The 19220-nt window shown below is 34.8% G+C and overlaps 1 protein-coding gene across 1 annotated transcript in view; it reads left to right on the top strand.

Annotated features, from left to right (window-relative positions):
* Window positions 1–19220, top strand: part of LOC308198916 (uncharacterized protein) — an 802411-nt gene that overhangs the window by 281534 nt on the left and 501657 nt on the right. Inside the window, exon 6 of the mRNA XM_080602160.1 lies at window positions 9242–10333. Coding sequence (XP_080458286.1) covers window positions 10284–10333 — 50 coding nt within the window. The 5' untranslated portion in view covers window positions 9242–10283. The remainder of the gene's footprint in view (window positions 1–9241; window positions 10334–19220) is intronic.

Genomic DNA, 19220 nt, shown 5'->3' on the forward strand with positions numbered 1-19220 from the left:
CCTAGCTAAGCTGTGTTGGAGTCACTTGGGAGACTCCTTTTGACTTCAAAGTCTCAAACTCCTGAAAAAAAAAATAAAAAAATCCAAAAAAACAGTATGCTACTTGGTCTTCAGTTTTATACTCATTAACCAAGAGTGAATCTCTCCCAAAGCAATTTATGAAAGATAATGAAACAACTTAATTTGTCATCAAGATGCTTCAATTTGTGTTCTCAATTGTGTTCATGCTCAATAAAATTGCATCATTATTTATCTCTAATTTTAATTCTTAAGCTAAATTGTTTACCAGAAGGAATTTTTACTGTATCTCTCTTCAACATTCTATTAAGCGCAGAGTAAACACTGAAAATAAATCAAAAGCAAATTGCGACACTTGCTGACTTATTGAACTTGTAGTTTCTTCATATACTTTGTTATGCAAGGCAAAGAGTCTCAGTTATTTGCAGCTAATTGTATGTCATTGAAACACTTTAACCTCTTGTAAAACTCAGCGTGGGGAGATGCTGTACATGCAGCACTCATACCTGGTAGAACTGAGGCTTGACTCATTCACAAGGATTGTACATAAATAAACACTCTTGAAGGAACAGACCAGAGATGGCTCAGCTAACCAGGCTGAGAGAGGGTAAAATGAATTTTGTGATGACACTGGATTCTGAAAGAGGTATGGAAGGTCTCCCTGCCCCCTAGGGGCAGGTCCTCTTGTGTTCCTCTGCTCATCCTCTAGGCAAGTGCCTGCTTTGTACAAGTCTAAATCCAGCCATATCTGTGCCTGCATCTTAGCACTACTTTATCTTCATTGCCTTATGGCAGTTTTGTGCATGCTAAATTACTTGCACTGTACATTTGACTAGGTAGAGCTGTAGCAGGCAAGGAGAATGTAGGCTGCTTTCTCAATCTATTGCTGCTGTGTGATTATGTATATCAGATACTAAACTTATGCCAAAATGTGGGGAGCTGCCCTGCTGAGAAAAACTTTTAGATATGCTACAGCAACTGTACAGCTTTTCTACACTGATAAGTGGTATGCTACAAGGAAAAAGGGTTTGTGGTACCTTGTTGCAGCATGTAAATACTGGTTTAAATTTAGTTAAATTTAAATTAATTATTAAATTGATAATAATAATATAATTAAATTAATACAATCAATTTAATAATTAATTAAAATTTAAATTTATTTTTTAAATAATTTAATTAAATTTAAAAGACCTGATTATAGAGGAATGTATCTAATAGTATGATCACACATTTAAAATGTTAGATAATTAAATATTAGTGGCTGTAGAGTTCAGAATGTAAAATCGTTGCTTTCTTACATATTAAAAACAAAACCTTTCTAGTTCAGTTAAAAGAAAGGAATAAATGGGTTAATCTGAAAACTCTGAATGTGGGAGTCAGAGTAGGGTGCCTTACAGATCTACAATAGATTTATTATTTGTAAAAAGGGGTTTCATACAATATAGCAGTAGAGGAATCAGTACATTGGGATTATATATATTAAATGCTAATTGCAAGGTAAAATGCAGAGTGCTGAAATGCCAAGGACTGCAGAGCAAATAGTGACTGTGTTGCATTTTTGTACATGACTTCCTGAGGGATTTCCATTGCTCCAGAATGGGATATGTTTAGGGAGAGGAGTTGAGGGAGGTAAGGTCTAGAACTTGCTGGGTCTGATGGACTATTTCTGAAGGTTTGTATTGCCTTTTACATAATTGACAGGTTAGACAGTGAGAGCTATAATACGATATAATATTGATGACTCATTTCCATTGAGTAATCTTTCTAGAAAGATAGTGGCAGTGAATAAATGTAAATAAATGATAAATAATGTTTTCTAGTAGTAAACAGGCACTGAATAACTGTCTTATTTTCATTAGTCACTTAATATACTGTCTTATAGCTCAGTATTATCCCCAAGGAAAAATAAACAGATTTACCTATTTCAGATTACTGTTTAAACATACCAGTGATCCATGGGTACACAAACTTGCATTAATGAAAATAAACACTTAGCTGTTACTCTCTTAAATGTTATGCAAAAATAAAGGTAGATTAAATAATAAAAAAATAACAGAAATAAATATGAACAATGATCTGCAAGCCACAAATCTCATCTTGCATTAATTTAAAACTATATTCAGGCTGCTTGCACTGCCTTCCTCATCTTCTCTCTCACTATTCATCCACCACTAGACACTAAATATTTGAAGAAAAAAAAAAACAAACTACTATAAAACTGAAATTGTTTCAAGGCTGGAGAAAATGGAAATGTTGAAACCATAACTCTATTCTGTGTGCACCACTGTTTATTTGAGTGCTAGACCAAAAGACAGCAAATTCCAGAAGGTTTTTAAACCACCATAAGCATAGTGTAATTTAGACCATGAGCTTAGCATGAGCTTGCTCTGGATAGGCAAATCAAGTGAAGATTTTGATGAGCTGTAGATATTCACCCTTTTGGAACTGAAAATCATTATATTCAATGAAAGCAGTGCAGAGAGGAGATCCTAATGGATGTTTAATTTTAAGCAGAACTTGAACAAGATGAAAGGAATGGTTTCTTATAATGAGTATGAAGCAGGGAGTTGATTCTACTTTTATGCCTTTACTTTGAGTATCAAGTACAATATTTATGGGAAAATCTTGGTCAAAATTCATTGTTCTAATCTGCTCTTAGAAATTGAGCAGAATTTGTGCACTGTTCAGTTTTGCAAGTGGTTATTTTAGAGAGGTCGTTGCCCAAGAAATCAGAGGTGCAATGCTGTTGATTTCTGAAAATAATATTAGAGATGAATGAAAGCTGCGCAATATAATCTTACAGGGAAGAAAACTTTAGTAAATGGACTAGAAGGATAAGTGATTTAATCCCAGCAGCAGGTTAGTCAGAATATGGTCTAAGAACACTTTTTCATGAAACTATCACTTTCCAAAAAACATGGTCACTTTTTTTATCTATTTCAAAGAAGAAAACTTCATTTTTAAGTATTTGTTACAAAATTAAAAAGAATTCAAGGTCTGTATGAAAGAAAATACTGATAGAAGAGGCAAATCTTGCAGATGTGGAGATAACTGTTCTATTGTATCCAACTAAAAAATAAACTATTTAGGGTATGTTCCAGGAAACCTCGAGGGGCTGAGTTCTCCCCAGGGTAGAGGCATTAAGAATTCTGTGGGTGATAGAACTTCCTAACTATTTTCAGAGACTTCTGTGCCTAGCCCTGAAAACCCTTTTTTCTAGCTAGAACTTTCCACCAAATTTGTGGAAACCTTTTGCAAAGGACTATTCAGGAGGCTTCATGGGAGATTATGAACAAAGGCTGAATAAACAACTATTTTAATGTATTTTTAAACTCCGTGGTACTGAGGTTCATCTGTAAACAAATCATTAAAATGTTGTTTGCTCTTTCCGTCAGTGAGAACTTCCTAATTTAAATCTGCAACCTTTATATTTTAATCATTAGCTCTTAAAGATACTCATGTCTCATATTTTTTCATGCATTTTCCACTTTGCATTTAGTTACTTACAGCAGAAATTGACTATCACTGCTGTTTTGCACATACATTTATCAGTCTTCAATTTTTGAGGTTTTAACTTGAATTGTGAAATAAAGGAAAAAATTCAAGATTATTGTTCACCAAGTTTTTGAGTTATGCTTAATTCTTTTTTTTTCTCTGAATATTACCTTAATACTTATTTCCTGTATATTAAATGAAACAATTTATTTTACTCTTTGATACTTGGGGTCACAGTCCTGAAGATCAGCATAATACTAATATAAGTGCAAGTACATAGGCAGTGGAAAACATGTAGTTACACGCATGTACAGAGACTCTGTGTGCACTTTAGCAGACAATATGCATACAAATATATCTTCCACGCAATGTGGGCTTTGTTAAAAGAATGTGAAATTCCACAAAGAATAGTTCCTGTTAAGTAATTACATCCATTAGCAAGAAGAATACTTGTCTATATCTTAATTGTCATCCCTTTTCTTAAAGAGGCAAAATTATCATCTCATAACTACCTGACTTGCATTGTCATGTCTTATTACTTGACCGGTTTAACAACATACAGGGCAAATATGCCACAAAACCAAACCTCTCAATGTTAATTGGTCAGTAGATCAGGAAGAGTACATTTGGAGGCTGAAAGTGTTTGTGTCTCAGAAAGGAAGCACCATCTTACAGAAATAGGATATTTCTTATTTAGGAAACAATTCTTTTATCTTTATTTTACAGAAAGAAACAATGACTTTTCACTGACTTTGTATAGGCACTTACATTACCTCCAGTGCATTAAACTCTCAAATAATCACCTCTAAGACAATATCAATTTTAATATGTCACTGCAACTTCTGATAATGATTAGATATTTTCTCATGGTAGTGGTAGGCACAGCAAAAAGTGTAAATAGTCCAGCCAGAGAGAAAATGGATACATGTTAGTACACTTATGTGCACATTTTTATTTTTTCGCTATGATCATCATTATCTTTAAAATACCTAAAGAAGTACCAAATTAGAGAGTATAGTGCCTAGAGAGTTTGTCATTCAGAGGAAAAACATATTCTAGGTAGTGGTCCAGGCCACCTAATACCTAAGCAGGTCAGCTTTATTTCAAGTGTTGTCTGCATTGTATTTCTTGAATATTGTATTATTACGCATATTTTTCAGCAACTGATTTTCACAGAGAAAAATTCATTCATTTCACAAATAGCAATGTCTGTCTATAAATAATCTGGTCAAAATCATTGGATTTGAAATCAAGCAAATATTGAAGTTTTAAATGGTGGCTAAACTGAGCTCTTATCCTAAAGTGCAGAAGGACAAAAGCTCCCCTAATCTTGATTTTCAGATTGTTAAAGTGGGGCATTGTGATCTTTCTGACTTTTCCAGTTTTAAGCAACCTGCCCTAAAATGAGTGAATGCTATACTCATTTGCCTGGGATTTGAGTGAGATTGTTATTCATGTCGTGATATATACATATTCCATGTCCTGATTCCATTCTGTATTCATATGTATATTGTCTGTTGCCAAGAACAGACCTTAACCTTGGCTTCTGTGAGAAAGGCATTCCTGTATTTTAGGCTGCAAAGCACAAATTTATATGAGAATCACGGCAGTTCCAGGAACCCTCCTCTCATCTACACTTTAATGTGCCAGATCAGGCCTCAATTTGTTACGATATTTAAAGAGGTGATTAACAGTAAACAGATGTTTGAGTCACTTATTAAACAGAGAATGTCAATGAGCAGTAGATGACATTCTTTATTTTGTAGAATCCAAAAGTACTTTTGTAAAGTAGGGATTTAGCCATAATTTTTTTTTAACCTTCAAATTCATTTTGTCTCTGGAACTATCACTGTAATTGTGTGTCTATTTGCAGAGACTACTCAGAGCCTATAAAATTCTCAGTTTTATCTTGATGCTTATTAGATGAAATCAGAAAAAAAAACTTAGGAGTAAGGTCAAGAGCTGAAGTTTTGTACCTGGTAAACACCCTGGCTGCTTAGCTGCAGTCATACTCTTCCATGTTCTCTTTCCCTCACTGCTTTTTGCCAGAGGAATGTAGGACAATTTATCTCAACGTAGTTTATAGGTCATTAAATAGGGGACGAAATCATGGACTTAAACTTTCTGAACCTTTCTGTTTCATGGATAAATTCTGAAACAACTGGTCTTTCATATAAAAGATACAGCCTTCCTAATTCAGTAGAAGTAAAAGATGTAAGTTTCCTGAAAGTTAAGAAACTATTGGTAAGGCTATTCACTTTTGGGTATACCTTGCAGTGTACCAACAAAAGTGATTCTCATTATTGATACTTTACAATAGTGGAGAGCATGCATAATTAAACACCGCAGCCTTGTATGAACTGCCATAGACTTCTCAAACAAGGACGAATGCTCCTACTGGGCATTGCTCCTAGTTTAATATCAGCAAAATATATTGGTGAGTGTAGTAGCAGTATTGTGTATCTCAACAGTTTACCAGCCGATCTAGATTTTAATGCCAAGAATATGAAATAGTTATATATAGGGTCAGGGGGGATCACTACAAGAAATTTTAGTGAGCGCAAACTCTGACATTTAAAAAAGCAAAGGAATACAATAAGTTAGTTTAGGTAAGCTACCAAGAAAACTGTCAAAGGGGGTATCTATTAGGTATTGTGGTGAATTGAAAAATTAGAGGCTGCCTGTATTGGTTTGAGCGTGATTAAGTCAGCAGTAAATTTATCCTTTTAATATAAAACTAATATTTTGAAGTGAACGTGTAAGTTTGCATCATTAAAGCAGCAAGCATGTAGACATCTACTTCTCTTTACAAATGCGCTCGAGATTTCCAAGATTAAGGAAGCATCAACAAACATTATTTTGTGAGACTATGACTTACTCTTATAGTTATGCTATAAAATGATGATAATTAAGACAATGTGTGCCATAGCAGGCATACTGCTGTCCACCCAAAGATCATGCAAGAGGTGCCAACTTAAATGAACTGCCATTTGTATACTTCTGAGAAAGAACATTTAGGGAATTTTTTTAAAATTATTATTATTATTTTTTTCCCTGTGGAAATACACCATGTGCCTTCTTCAAATGACAATAAATCTAGAATGCACACTGTTGGTAGTGTCACCAAAACCACTGCTGTACTATTTAATTACTAATTCCAAAGTTACAAAAGGAGTGGCATTTTTCAAAGTTGTTCACAACAGTATTTTTTTCAGAATTGTATGAGATTGGCTGTTCAGAGAGCGATAAAAGGGAGTTTTAATGGAAGCTACATTGCGGCTGTAATTAAAATTAAATTTCTATTATTAGGCACTGGCCTGTGCATGGGCAAATATGTATTTAATGTATTTAGATTTATTTCTTATGCATATTTTGAAGTTTTTCCTCATGTCTCATGAAATCCTAGAACAAAGATGAGTGAGCGTAATGAGATTTCAGTGTTGCGCAGAATCCAGACATTCCCTAATGTGATGGCAGCTGGTACAGAAAGACAGAGCTGATTCCTTTTAATCTTGATAAAATTGGTCTTTTAATTAGGTAGTACCAGACTGTTTTCAGTCATTTGGAGGATTATTTAATTGTATTTCATTTCTAGAAATCACAGTATTGAATAGATCTTTTTACACATATAAACACACACATAGAGGAGACAGATATTTTGGGTTTTGCTTGGTCGTTTTTGAGCAAATCAACAAAGAAGCATCTTTAAACAAGTCACAATACATTAGCAGATCAATACTATATTGAGCAATGATGTATGCTCTCCGTAGTTCAATATTCTTATGTTTTTGGATCAAACCTTTTAGGGAAGGGCTGTCTTTGTGCTAAAGAAAATAAATTGATTTACAGTATGGAACAAATGTCATCGGACAGCATATCAAGTTGTGAAATGGAGCAGAAGCAAATATATACAATGAAGAATGACTTTGTTTTCATAGAAAGAAGTTGCAATGAATACAAGCTGTGCCAAACCAAACATCCCCAGTCTCTAATAGCAACCTGATAAGGAGCTGTTAAACTGCATGTTGTGAAACTGAAAACTCAGGCTCAGGAAATCTTATTTACCATGGTGAATAAATGAAGAGTTCTGTTCTTATTACCATATCTGCTTGACTGCCTTGAGAAACAGCAAAGACATGATTATCTCTTACTACCTATGAGGAAACCCTTTTGAGGGCATTGCTTTAGATGCAAGTATAGCATTGTAATCTGGGGAAATATGCTAGTGTATGATCAGAATAATTGTAGTTTTATTTGCTTTTCAGTTTATTAGTTTAGTAGTTTTATTACTCCCTGGCTGCCTATTTTATGCTATTGGAAGTGATTTCAATAAGTAATTATATTAGCAGAATTGAACATTTTATTCACAGACAGCTTTCCAGCTGAAAGGTAACAGGGAATTATTTAATGTTTTACAGTAACTTCTTTTTTTTTTTTTGTACCTTACTTTATTATCCATGTACTATGGTAACATTTTTCTATTCTGGAAGGATATGTGCACAGTAGTTCCACAGATTTTTGTCCCAAGGTTATAGATGAGGGCTATTGTCTGTTATAGTCCTGTTAGTTTCCCAGAGCACCCTCTTATCAGACACAAGGACTTAGAATAATTCTGTGCTTCTGAGTCTTTGGTCTCCTTATTGCAACCCTATAATAAAGCATTTTGTTTGTACTCTGACAAAATGTAGCTGCTCATCTGAAGACTGATAAAAATCACAGTGGATTGCCTCCCTGTTAAACACATTCAGTGCAAGTTTTTTTGTTCTGTTATATAAGATCTTTAATCTGTAGAATTGCTTCTAGATAGCTACAATTTCACTTTCTCTTTAAATCAAAAGCAGTCATTTTCTAATTCTTTTAATTGCACTACTTTGACCAGTAGTTGACTAACAGTGAACTGTTTATAATTCTGGCAGTTTTCAATGTGTGCTCATATTTTAAAGACTTTACTGTCATCTCACTCTTAAACTGCATATCTTAACAAGAGACACCTGGTCTCAAACTCCAATTCACACAGCAAATTCTTATGACAAGTTGATAGCAAGCCATCAGGCCAGGGCTGGGCCCTCATACAGTTAGTATAAGGTATGGTTAACAAGAAGCCTGTGGCTTCCTGCTAGCGATGTAATGTTGTTTTTGCTGGGCTGGTAGCTAGAGCATTTAGTTTGTGTTTATGTTCAGGTTTAAAACAAAATAAACAAGTCTGAATTATGTACTTCTAAGGTTAGGGGTGCAAAAGGCTCCAGTAGAAGGAAATGTTGGTGCTCTAAACATAAATTCTCAGAGAAACATCACGTCAGAAGGGGGTAGTCTCAGCCTAAATGTAAAAACAGGTAAGTGAAAGAGACTATGCAGGTAACTTACTTCTACAGATGACGCTGGTTAGGCTGTTAAAGGAGCAATATGTCTAGTTTAGGTGCACTTTAGGAAAGGTACAGAAGAAATTCAGAAAGTCCAAAAAAAAAAAAAATCCTCTGGAATTATGTTGTGACTAGTTAGAGTGCCTTATGTGAGATATGCCTTTTGGACAGACTCTACTTTTTTCTTTTTCTTACAAGTAGAGTAAGTGGTAGGAAAAATACAAAATGTGAAAGAAAATGACACAGCTGTCAGTACTTGAAGGAAAACAAAAAGTCATATAAAGCTTCTGTGTATTTATTTTCAATAGCAGTAATGGTAATTAACTATTTAAACACTTCCCTAAAGGAACTGCTATCTTCTCTTTCAGCTAAAATTTAAACTACAGATCTCTGAAGGATTATTTCCCTTCAGGAAAAAGTGTTGGGCTGAGTACAAGTAAATGAACTAAGTGTAGTAGATTTTCGTATACAGCATGTTAGACTTTCAGGTGCAGTAATTACCTTCTGAGCAGTACTGTTAAATTAAAATATAAGTACTTAATACACTGGATGTAAATTGTTGAGAGACATATCTAACAGGAATAAAACATTCTGAAAAAGTTCAATGTTCCAAATGCCTTATTTCTGATGGAAGGAATGTTTTGCCAAAGGAGAAGGTTCAATATATGAACAAATAAAGAAGTAGGAGAAATGTTTTACAAAATCTATCTGAAATATCATAAAAATATTACTAGATGATGTCAGTAGTGACCTTGTGTGGCCTTAAGACTGTTTGGGTAGGTTGAAAAGCTGTGTCCATTGTTAAAACAGAAGCAAGGTAAATGGTAATTGCAGATAATGGGCTAAAACCAAAATAAAACAAAGTCTGGATTTTGAATAAAATGTTTAGAAACCATGGAGAAAAACAGTAATTGTAACAAAACCCATTTCCAACTTAGACATTCGAATAGTGGAATAAAATTATGCTAATCTAACATATCTGCCTTATTGTACTTTTCTGTTCATTATGCTGCATGCATAAGTATGAGATGGTTATTATCCCTTTGATAATAGTCCTTACTTATCTGCTTCAAATTGGTATGCTCTTTCTGAGTTCTGCAAATGCTGTCTTTTGAAGGATCTTGTTTACCAAATGAGCTTTCTCTGCTTGTTATATTGTATTTTAATTTAGTTTTGTTTACATCATGTAAAACGTATTGCAAATGATACTTACTAAATTGTATTGTAGGTTATTTGATGCTTACATATTAGTAGGTACCTCCCACATCATCTCTGGAGGATTCCATATCCAGTTCCTAAGGATTATATTGCAGGTTAAAAATTGGTCGTGACTAGAATCCTTTCTCCAGTCGTAAGCAATGCTAGGCACTTCAGAGGAAGATTCAAGCTGTCCTTGTAGTCTACCTCATTATGGCGCAGGGAAGGATTTCTTTGGGAATTCTCGCTGGTGATCATTTCATGCAAGTAGCCTTAGAGCTTTTGTGATCTGTGCATTACTTATTGTGTCTAGTGTTAATTTTTTCTGGTAAGATGTTTTTTCTCCTAAATGTTGCTGCTATTTCAGAGTACTGCCTGAGTGTTTAGTGCTTCAGTAACATGCATTAAATACTGGTCACACAGTGAGACATGACCTTGCATTTGCAGTGAGGTCCAGAAGTACCCCCAGAGCATTTTCGGTGAAATGTATTATGCCCTGAATTTCAAAATCAGCTCATCAGTTTAATGCTGAGGTCTTGTTAAAAGTTTGGCCTTAAAGTGCTATTGTAATCATGTCTCAATGTAACACAGAACTAAGATTAAGTTACGCAATTCTGTAAACCTTAAATGATCTCTCCTATCACTTCTTTTTCTCTTGTGCTTAGTTTTTATGCCTCCTGAAATATTTTCTTCCTAGTAGCATGGTTTCAGTGTGAAGGCTGGAGAAAAACTTTTCTTCGCCTCCCATGTTACATTAGCCCTAAAGCAATTGGTCTGAATCCTTATTTGGGAGACAGGAATTTGAGCAAACTTGGGCAAAAAGTAGATGGGCACTTTGGTCTCTGTGACAAAAGTTTATTGCAAAAAACTAGACTACTGTGCAGAAGTTTTTTTCACTTTTTAAAGAAAAGTTAGACAAATGGTGTCTTTGATTCTGTAGGTGTGATTTATTTACACTCTGAAAAGTAGTGGCATATGATTATTATTATTATTATTTTTTTAATCTTTAGGTGTAAGTTGGGATCTGAAATGCTGAATGGAAGCCTGCCAGAAATCAAGTTTCTCTGGCCATTTCCAGTATTAACATTTTCAGCCCTGGAGGGATGTTGAAATTTTAACGACTTAAATTCAATACGTACCTATTGTAGACGCCACTAGTGTAGACAATAGTTTACTGGGGACAAGGTGGCAGAGGTTTACTTTTGGTTTGATGTGCCTAGAAGTTTATTTTAATTGCTGAAGAGCATATTTGTGGACTGGGTTCTTACATGAATCAATGGAACATAAGAGCTTGAATTCAATACATAATATAGTAGGATATTCCAGTAGTTTGGTAAGGAAAATGAGCCTGTGCATTTCTTAAGCGCATTCTCCCTTATATATGCTTCACTATAATGATGGAGAGTTGCAGACAAACCCTAAGAAGTCTAACTTGGCCTGGGCCTCAATACTTGGAACTTCTATTGTTTGTGGTTGCAAAAATGAGGCAGAGTAAACACATATGGAACAAGGATTGAGGGGAACAAACTTGCTGATGAGATTCAGGTTAACAGCCAAATCAGTCTTCAATGAATGCTGAAGACAGGAAATTTTATTACACTGGATCTCAAAGAAGGCTGTGTGTGAGATCACACAGTTGCAAATTATGGGTCTGATATGTCGTGAGCACTAAGTTGCAAGAGTGATGTCTTGGAATGTAAAGGGAAACACAACTTTGGATTTCTGATTAAGCCTTCTGTTGAATCTTAAGTATGTGAAGTAGTTAATCCTTAGGTTTTGTGGTTCACTTCTAGATATGGGAGATCTAATATCTTCTTAAACTGCACCTTAGGTCATCTAAGATCCAGTTTTTGGGTGTTATCCAAGGTACTTTGCTAAAGCACAACAATAGTTATTTTCAGAGGCACTAATGCTTTTGCACAGATGTCGCATGACCATTTTTAGTCTTTAAATATCCAATCAAAATCTACCCTGAAAGTGTAGTTGGAAATGTGGCAACAATTCTTTTAGCTATAGTTTATTAAATGAATTGTACAGCTGCAACATTTTAGCAATTTTTATATTGCAACTATATCAAAAGCTTTGCATTGTTTAAATGTGCATAAAAGACTTATTTAATCAGTGATACATAACCTAGATTTAATCATGGCTGGCTTTCTGCTATGCACAAACCCCTTTCTTAGTAGTGGATGAACACTGAATCAAATACATTTAGAGCCTGATCCGGGGAAGGACAGATTAATCTCAGAATGGCATGACAATCCTCTCATTTAAGCTGATAAGAGAGCTGCAAGCATGGGACGCTTATTGATGTTGACCTCAAACACCCTGAAAAAACAGTGGACCTGGATTGTTAACCAAAGGATTGTTAACCTGGATTGTTAACCAAAGGATGGTTATATTTGGTTTTAGAAAAGCACAACCTTCATGTCCACCCCGCCATAAATTTCTAGCTGTTAAACCTTTTGAGTTGTCAGTGCATTATGGTAACTGCACAGCCATCAACTTTCAGTTTTTAGACTAGTTTCTTTTTAGAATTTTACTAATTTTATTTACCTCATTACTTTTCAGATTTCTTTGGTAGATGAAAAACAGTTTAAAAATGTTAAATCTTTTGTTGGAAAAATCTTTGAATCAGAAGAAAGTGATCAGAAAGCATTCATGAAAAAAAGCATTCATTGAAAACAAGCATTGTCTCTGCCTTATATCAGACATGATTTGCAACGGGCAGTGCACAAGTTTTCCAAATTTGTTTAGAAGTACTTCAACTTTGACATGTAAATAACTGAGAAAGGTTGTCCTAAAATAAGATGAGTGTTTTAGGTGTCTTTTGATCAAATTTTAATTTATAATATAATCCATCTTCTTTGCTCTTATTAAGAGTAACTTTCTGTTGTGCTGCATTTAATTCCAATTTCTAGGAAAGCCATGATGATTCATCAACATTAGTTTTTATTTTATCTCAGCTCTGAGTTCAATCTGATAGTGGTGCCATTATCTGTATTCTCCAATGAATGCTTAACAGTAAACTAGGAAAGGCAATTAAATAAAAATATAAGAAATATTAAATACTTCGTGTGTAGCAAACCCTGATTGCTATCAGAGATCCATTTAACAGGTAATCTCCCACTGATTGCTAATAAGCAACATAACAGCAGAAGAAATCATGTGTAGAAGTATTAGAATCATAGTAATTTAGGTTGGAAAGTATCTCTGGAGGTCAGCTGGTGACCTCAACCAGAGTGAGGTTGAGGCCAAACTCTAACTCAAGACAGGGCTATTGTAGAATAGGGTGCACAAGGGACCTTTTCAGCTAAGTTCTGAGTACAGAGATAAGAACTCTTCTTAGCTTTCTCTTAAGACTGAACAAACATTCTTCTCAGCTCCTCCTCAAATGTCATGTTCTCCAGCCTCCTATCATCTTAGTGGCTCTCTGCTGGATTTTTACTGCATGACATTTAATTTCTTGTATTATAGAGACCAAAACTGGGCACTGCACCAGATGTGGTCTTGCATGTAATGACTAAAGGGAGAATAATCACTTTTCTCAATCACCTGGCTACAGTCTTGCTAGTACATTCCAAAACATTGTTGGACTTCTTCACAACAAGGGCACACTGCTGACTTGTGTTCAGCTTCACACCCACCAGGAGCCCCAGCTCTTTTACTGCAACTTTACTTCTCCAGCTGGCACACAAGGCTATACTTCTGCAAGGAGTTATTTTGTCTCCTAAACAGGGCTTTGCACTTGCCTTTGAACTCTACTGAGGTTTCTATCAACTCAGACTGTTGAGTCCCCTCTGAAGAGTAGCACCACCCTCCACTCTACTAACAACTCTGAGTGTCATCTGGAAACTTGCTGAGAGTGCCTTCTCTCCCTTCTTCAGGTTGTTAATAAAAGTGTTAAGTAGAATTAGCCCCAGTATTGATTTCCCCCCTCCCTCCCCCCCCCCTCCCCCCCCCCCCCCCCAAGAAATACTACTTAGAAACTCCCAGTTGGACTTTGTAATATTGATTAAAACCCTTTCGATCTCGTAAGTCATGCTGATTTTATTCAGTCATAATCTTATCCTTCATACGCCTGAAACTGTTTTCCTCCTAGATTTGTTCTATAACCCTCCTAGGATGTGAGATTAGGGTGTCTTGGGCTGTAAATCCTTGGATCTTTTCACCCTTGCAGGTGATGATGGGCTTTTTCTAGTTATCAGGAATCTCTCCTGTTTGCCAGGAACTTTCAAGGATGATAGCAAGCAACCTCACAGTGCTGTTAGGTACTTGATGTCCCACTAACAGGTAAGATATAATTCAAAGGAATGCATAATGGAGGCTGGTTGTGTTTATTCACATGAAGTATATCATCAGTAGTGCATTCTAATGAATATGGCAGAGGGCTTCAGCAATGATTTTCCAGTTCAACAGCTATTTCTTTAAAGAAAAGAAATACAGCATGAACAGGGCATTACCATAAAAGACCACTTTAATTCTGCGTTTAAGCTTTTTTTTTTTTTTAAAAAAAAAGGATAATATGCATTAATAAATATAAATTAAGACTTTAAAAAGCCACTGTTTATTCCTAGTGTCTTGTTAACCTTTTTCCGAAGAAACTATATCAAGTGTAGTTTTCCAGAGAGAATCCTTCCTTATTGTGTGCAGACTTTAAGAGTAGGACTATATACACATAATTGTTTGATTAAATGTTAAAGCTAATTAATAAAGATATTCCTCTCTACCATTCTTTAATTAAATAAATCAGAAAATAGTAAACTTAACAACACTCAAGTAGTTAACACGGTTAATATCCAGCCAGTCTAGAATTAGGAGCTAGCACTGCACTGAGATGAAGGGGATATTATCTGTCTTGCCATGTGACTGTTTCAACCTGACTGCAGCCTTAGGCGGACATCCTATACATGCTACATTTAAAAGGTTAGCTCTGTACCCGGAATAATGTTTAGAGCCTTAGGGTAGAATTTGACTATGTTTTGCTTGGTATCTACTATCACAAGGATATAAAGCAACTATAAACCTGTCTAACCAACCTGTTAATCCCAGTTTATAGTTGTTCTGCAGGTCTAGAATGATGTGAAGTAGTAGGAGCAAGTGAAAAAAATCTGGCCCTCGTTGTTTGTAAATGGAAATTTAAATTTTGAAGCACAATTAAGTAGAAATTAAAAAGTAAAAAAAATAAAAATATTATTGGCAATTACATTGCAATTTACATGCTTATGTAGTCAAATTATACACAAGACCCTGCTTGCACTTTCATTTGAAAATATTTAGCAGGTGCACAATCTAATCTCCTTTATACACAGATGCACACATCCATTTCAGTGGCATAAACTCTTGAAAAATGTAACCAATATTGTGGTACTTGTAATCTCTCATAATGTAAATGATCAAATATTAATAATAAGGATGGACTGAAGAAAAGAACTCTTGATTTAAAAAAAAAAAAAGAAAAGAAATTTCTGTATAACTAAAATATTGGCTCCATTTTTTCCAAAATGAATTTAGAGTGAGGAAGGGGGGGGGGGGAAGTGTACTGACTTAAAAGCATACTCCAGTGAAGTTCATTCTAAGTAATAACGTGTCAATCTATTACATTTATGTGCAAGGGTGATAAACAGCTGCTCTATCTGAGTAGAGAAGAATGTTCTTCTGTTCATTATGAGAGAATTTTTGATAGAATGCAACTTTTGAAGTCCCTCTAATTCAATGTATTTTTAGCTCTTATCTTTCATTTTGCCAAATAAGAGGAGAAACTAAACAGATATTATTTAGTGAGTAAAACAAGTACAAAGGGAAAAATAAGTCTGCATTAAAGGTTGTTGTTTTATTTAGAATATTGTGTGAGGAATATAGTGTTTTTTTTCTTCTGGTGCTTTTTATATCATTTTTTTTTTTAAGTTGAAAAGTTAATCATTAAATCATAACTTATTCTTGAGGAGTTCTGGGAGATTAGTTCTTAGTTCTTGCAGGTATAATGGCAAAGTAAGTGTGACATCCTGAACTGGAAGGGAGTGAGAATATTTTTGCAGGCAGTTCATTAAGTTTTTAGGTGTGTGTAATTCCTCTTATAAAACCTTACACTTTTTCAAGTAATTAAAACACATTTTGGTGATTGATATATTGACCCATTGCTAAGTAATTCTGTTCTTTTCATCTGAACACTAAGATTTGCTAATCACTCATGGTCACTGAAATCAATAGGTCTACAAGCCAGAATTTCCCAAGGAGACTTAGAGAATTGTGAATTCTAACACAACTAGGCTCGGAAAAGTTTTGGAGGCCTGACTATTACTTGAAAAATTCTAAGATGGAAGGATGATCTATCTTGACTAATTGCAGCTATATCAAAAGTAGACATCTAGACTAAGCTAATTGTCTAGGCTCTCTACAGTCAGTTAGAAATGGTGATGATTCATCCAATGTACCTTAGATATCTGAGGATAGCCTAGAGTTGCATCAAATAATTTTACCTTTCATGATGCATGCTAATAATGTAAGTTCTTTGATACATGCACTTTGTTCAAGACGCTGTATTTTTACTGCAAGTATTTGCATAGCTAAAGAATTTCTGGTTGTGAGTTGTATACATTATAGCAGTAAAATTATGTATAAGATATAGATACTGTTTATAAAACAGGTTATATTTCTACTGTTACAGATCTAGATTACTTCAAAATAATTGTTTAATTTTGTTGCAGTTTTTCTTATCTGTGAGAGCTGCCTAAAGATTATCAAGAACTCATAGAAGTTATTAAAGGAGAAAAAAAACAAAACACAAACCTTTCATTTGTGTCTACCACAAGGTAGAGATTATATTAACTAGAATCTAGAATTGATAATCATCATATGAAGGCAAAACACCATTAACAATGAGATTTTTGGCCTACTACATACTAATTGAGTAGATTCATTAAGTTAAAGCAAGTGTTAACTGCCAAGAATGCTTTTAGGTGTTTAGGACATGTCCATTGTTCACTAAGATGAAAACTCTCTTTTGTGATGATGAGTACTTTTGCAAATACAGTTAAATATAAGCTTTTAAAACTTATTTTCCACCATTTGGGGTAGGAGGGAAGGTGTTATATTGGTTTATTCTGAGTGTATTGTATTTTGAGTTGCAATGAACAGACTGTAAGAATCTTATGGTAACAACATTAAATGCAATGATTTTTTTTTTCTTGGAAGTAACGTGAATGTGATATTTACTTACAAGGGAATTTCACTGCTATTTGGCATCAATTAACTTGACATAAAAATCATTTGTTACAATTCCCATGTAAAGCAGAAATATTTATCTTAAGTGGCAAATTACGCTTAGCTCTTTTGATTTTTATGTTGATGTAATTTTATTCCACTGTAACTAATTTAACATTAATTAATGTCCAGATTAGCATTTCAATGCTAATACATCGTCACTGGGAATTGCTAGGATTTGTCTTTTACACAATTCAGTTGACATATGTAGTTGGGAATCAGGGAGAACTTTTTCTTATTGAAAAGCTGATGGAACAATTTTTCTGTCATACTCTGTTCCTGAATGATGCAGGGGATGGGATTCTCCATGGCTCCATTAAAATGCTTTAGAAGAGATGTGAAAACATCCAGGTATTACGCCCGATCATCATTGTAGGAACTTTATTCTGCAGAACTTCCCTCAGCAATGGGACTAGCTGCTTGGTAGTGCATGTCTCTGTCTTTATTTCTGAATGAAACGCTGCAATCGTTTCTTAACGTCATTCAAAAAGTAGCATTCAGTGAAATATATAAAAGTAAAAGTATTGACAGTGATTCTGTCGTATTCCACTAAGCATAGTGATTCTATGGCAAGATTTTTATTCCTAAGGATGTTTTTTCTTAGTCTTGGCCAACTGAGAAGTTGATATTTGTTGACTTGCGTTCCTTTAGGATCAGTAACGGAATGTTGCAGGTTGGGGGTTTACAATTAGACACTAGGTATTTTAAAAGGAAACTGTTTTCATCAATCTTGAAAGTTCTTTAACCATTTAACTTCTGTTATGTACTGTAACATACAAACTGCATAAATAGTGTAGTCATAAATATGCTTAAACTTAATTCAGGAAAATGTTGTTGAAAGTATACCACAGTTGCGTATCTGTATGTAATGGAATTACTATCATTGACTTTGAGTACAAAACCAACTGCAAGTAGTGATGTGATCATAACTGCGCAAGAAAGTAGTAGTTCACATTTTCAAACCAATATGCCAGTTCTGTGTTTTTAAGGAATGATTTATATTTTGTATTTTCTTTCCTTATATTGCAAATACAGGCCACTGTAGAGGGGAGGACCTGGGATGTTAACACAGGGACTTCGGTGTCAGTACAGAAAGCGTTTTACTCATTAGTAAAACAGTTAAAACTGTGTCTCTGCATAGACCCTTTGTTTTACAGCTGCTTGAACACTCTGTGGTGCCCAATTGTCTTTGTCCTGATTATGAATCGGCCCTTTGTCTTGACTGTGAATAGCTTGTGAACATGCTGCTGTTTTGAAGACTGTGTTTGTTATTCTATGAATGTTTTATGTAGACAAGTTTTTTGTCTCCAGATTGTTCACTGCTTGTCTAAGGAATGAGTTAGGTTATAGACAAATTCCCCCTGGAAATTTGTTTCTCTTAGTGATTCATTGGACTCATATGAAGAGAAGGTGAACAAGCAAACATGCAAACTTGCATATTCCTTATTCATAATATATACCCATGGGTAAACCTACTTCTAAAAGGTTCTGATTTATATGAAATAAAAATTACTTACCCTACTTACATACGTGGCTGGCTGAAATAATGTGAATTCTGAGCCTGAATTACCAGAATGGGTTGTGGTAGGACCCTCACTGTGGTCACTATCTTCCCTCACTTTGAAGAGGGAGATATTTTCCCATGATCACATGATCTCTCATCTTTCACAATATTTAGTTATAGGAGTCCTGCTGTAATATGCATCAACTGTTTTTTATTATTTTTTCATTTTTCATCGCCATTCGCTTTGCTGAAGAAAAGAAAGGTTTACAATATTCCCTGGGTATCCAATTGTTCAGCAGCTACTAGGCAGCTCATCTTTCTGTTGTCATCAGAAGGATGCCCATCTGATGACAGTCCCAAGAAACCAGTTAACAACTTAGGAA

This window comes from Anser brachyrhynchus (assembly GCF_964034855.1).
Source record: "Anser brachyrhynchus genome assembly, chromosome: 8".
NCBI lineage: Eukaryota > Metazoa > Chordata > Aves > Anseriformes > Anatidae > Anser > Anser brachyrhynchus.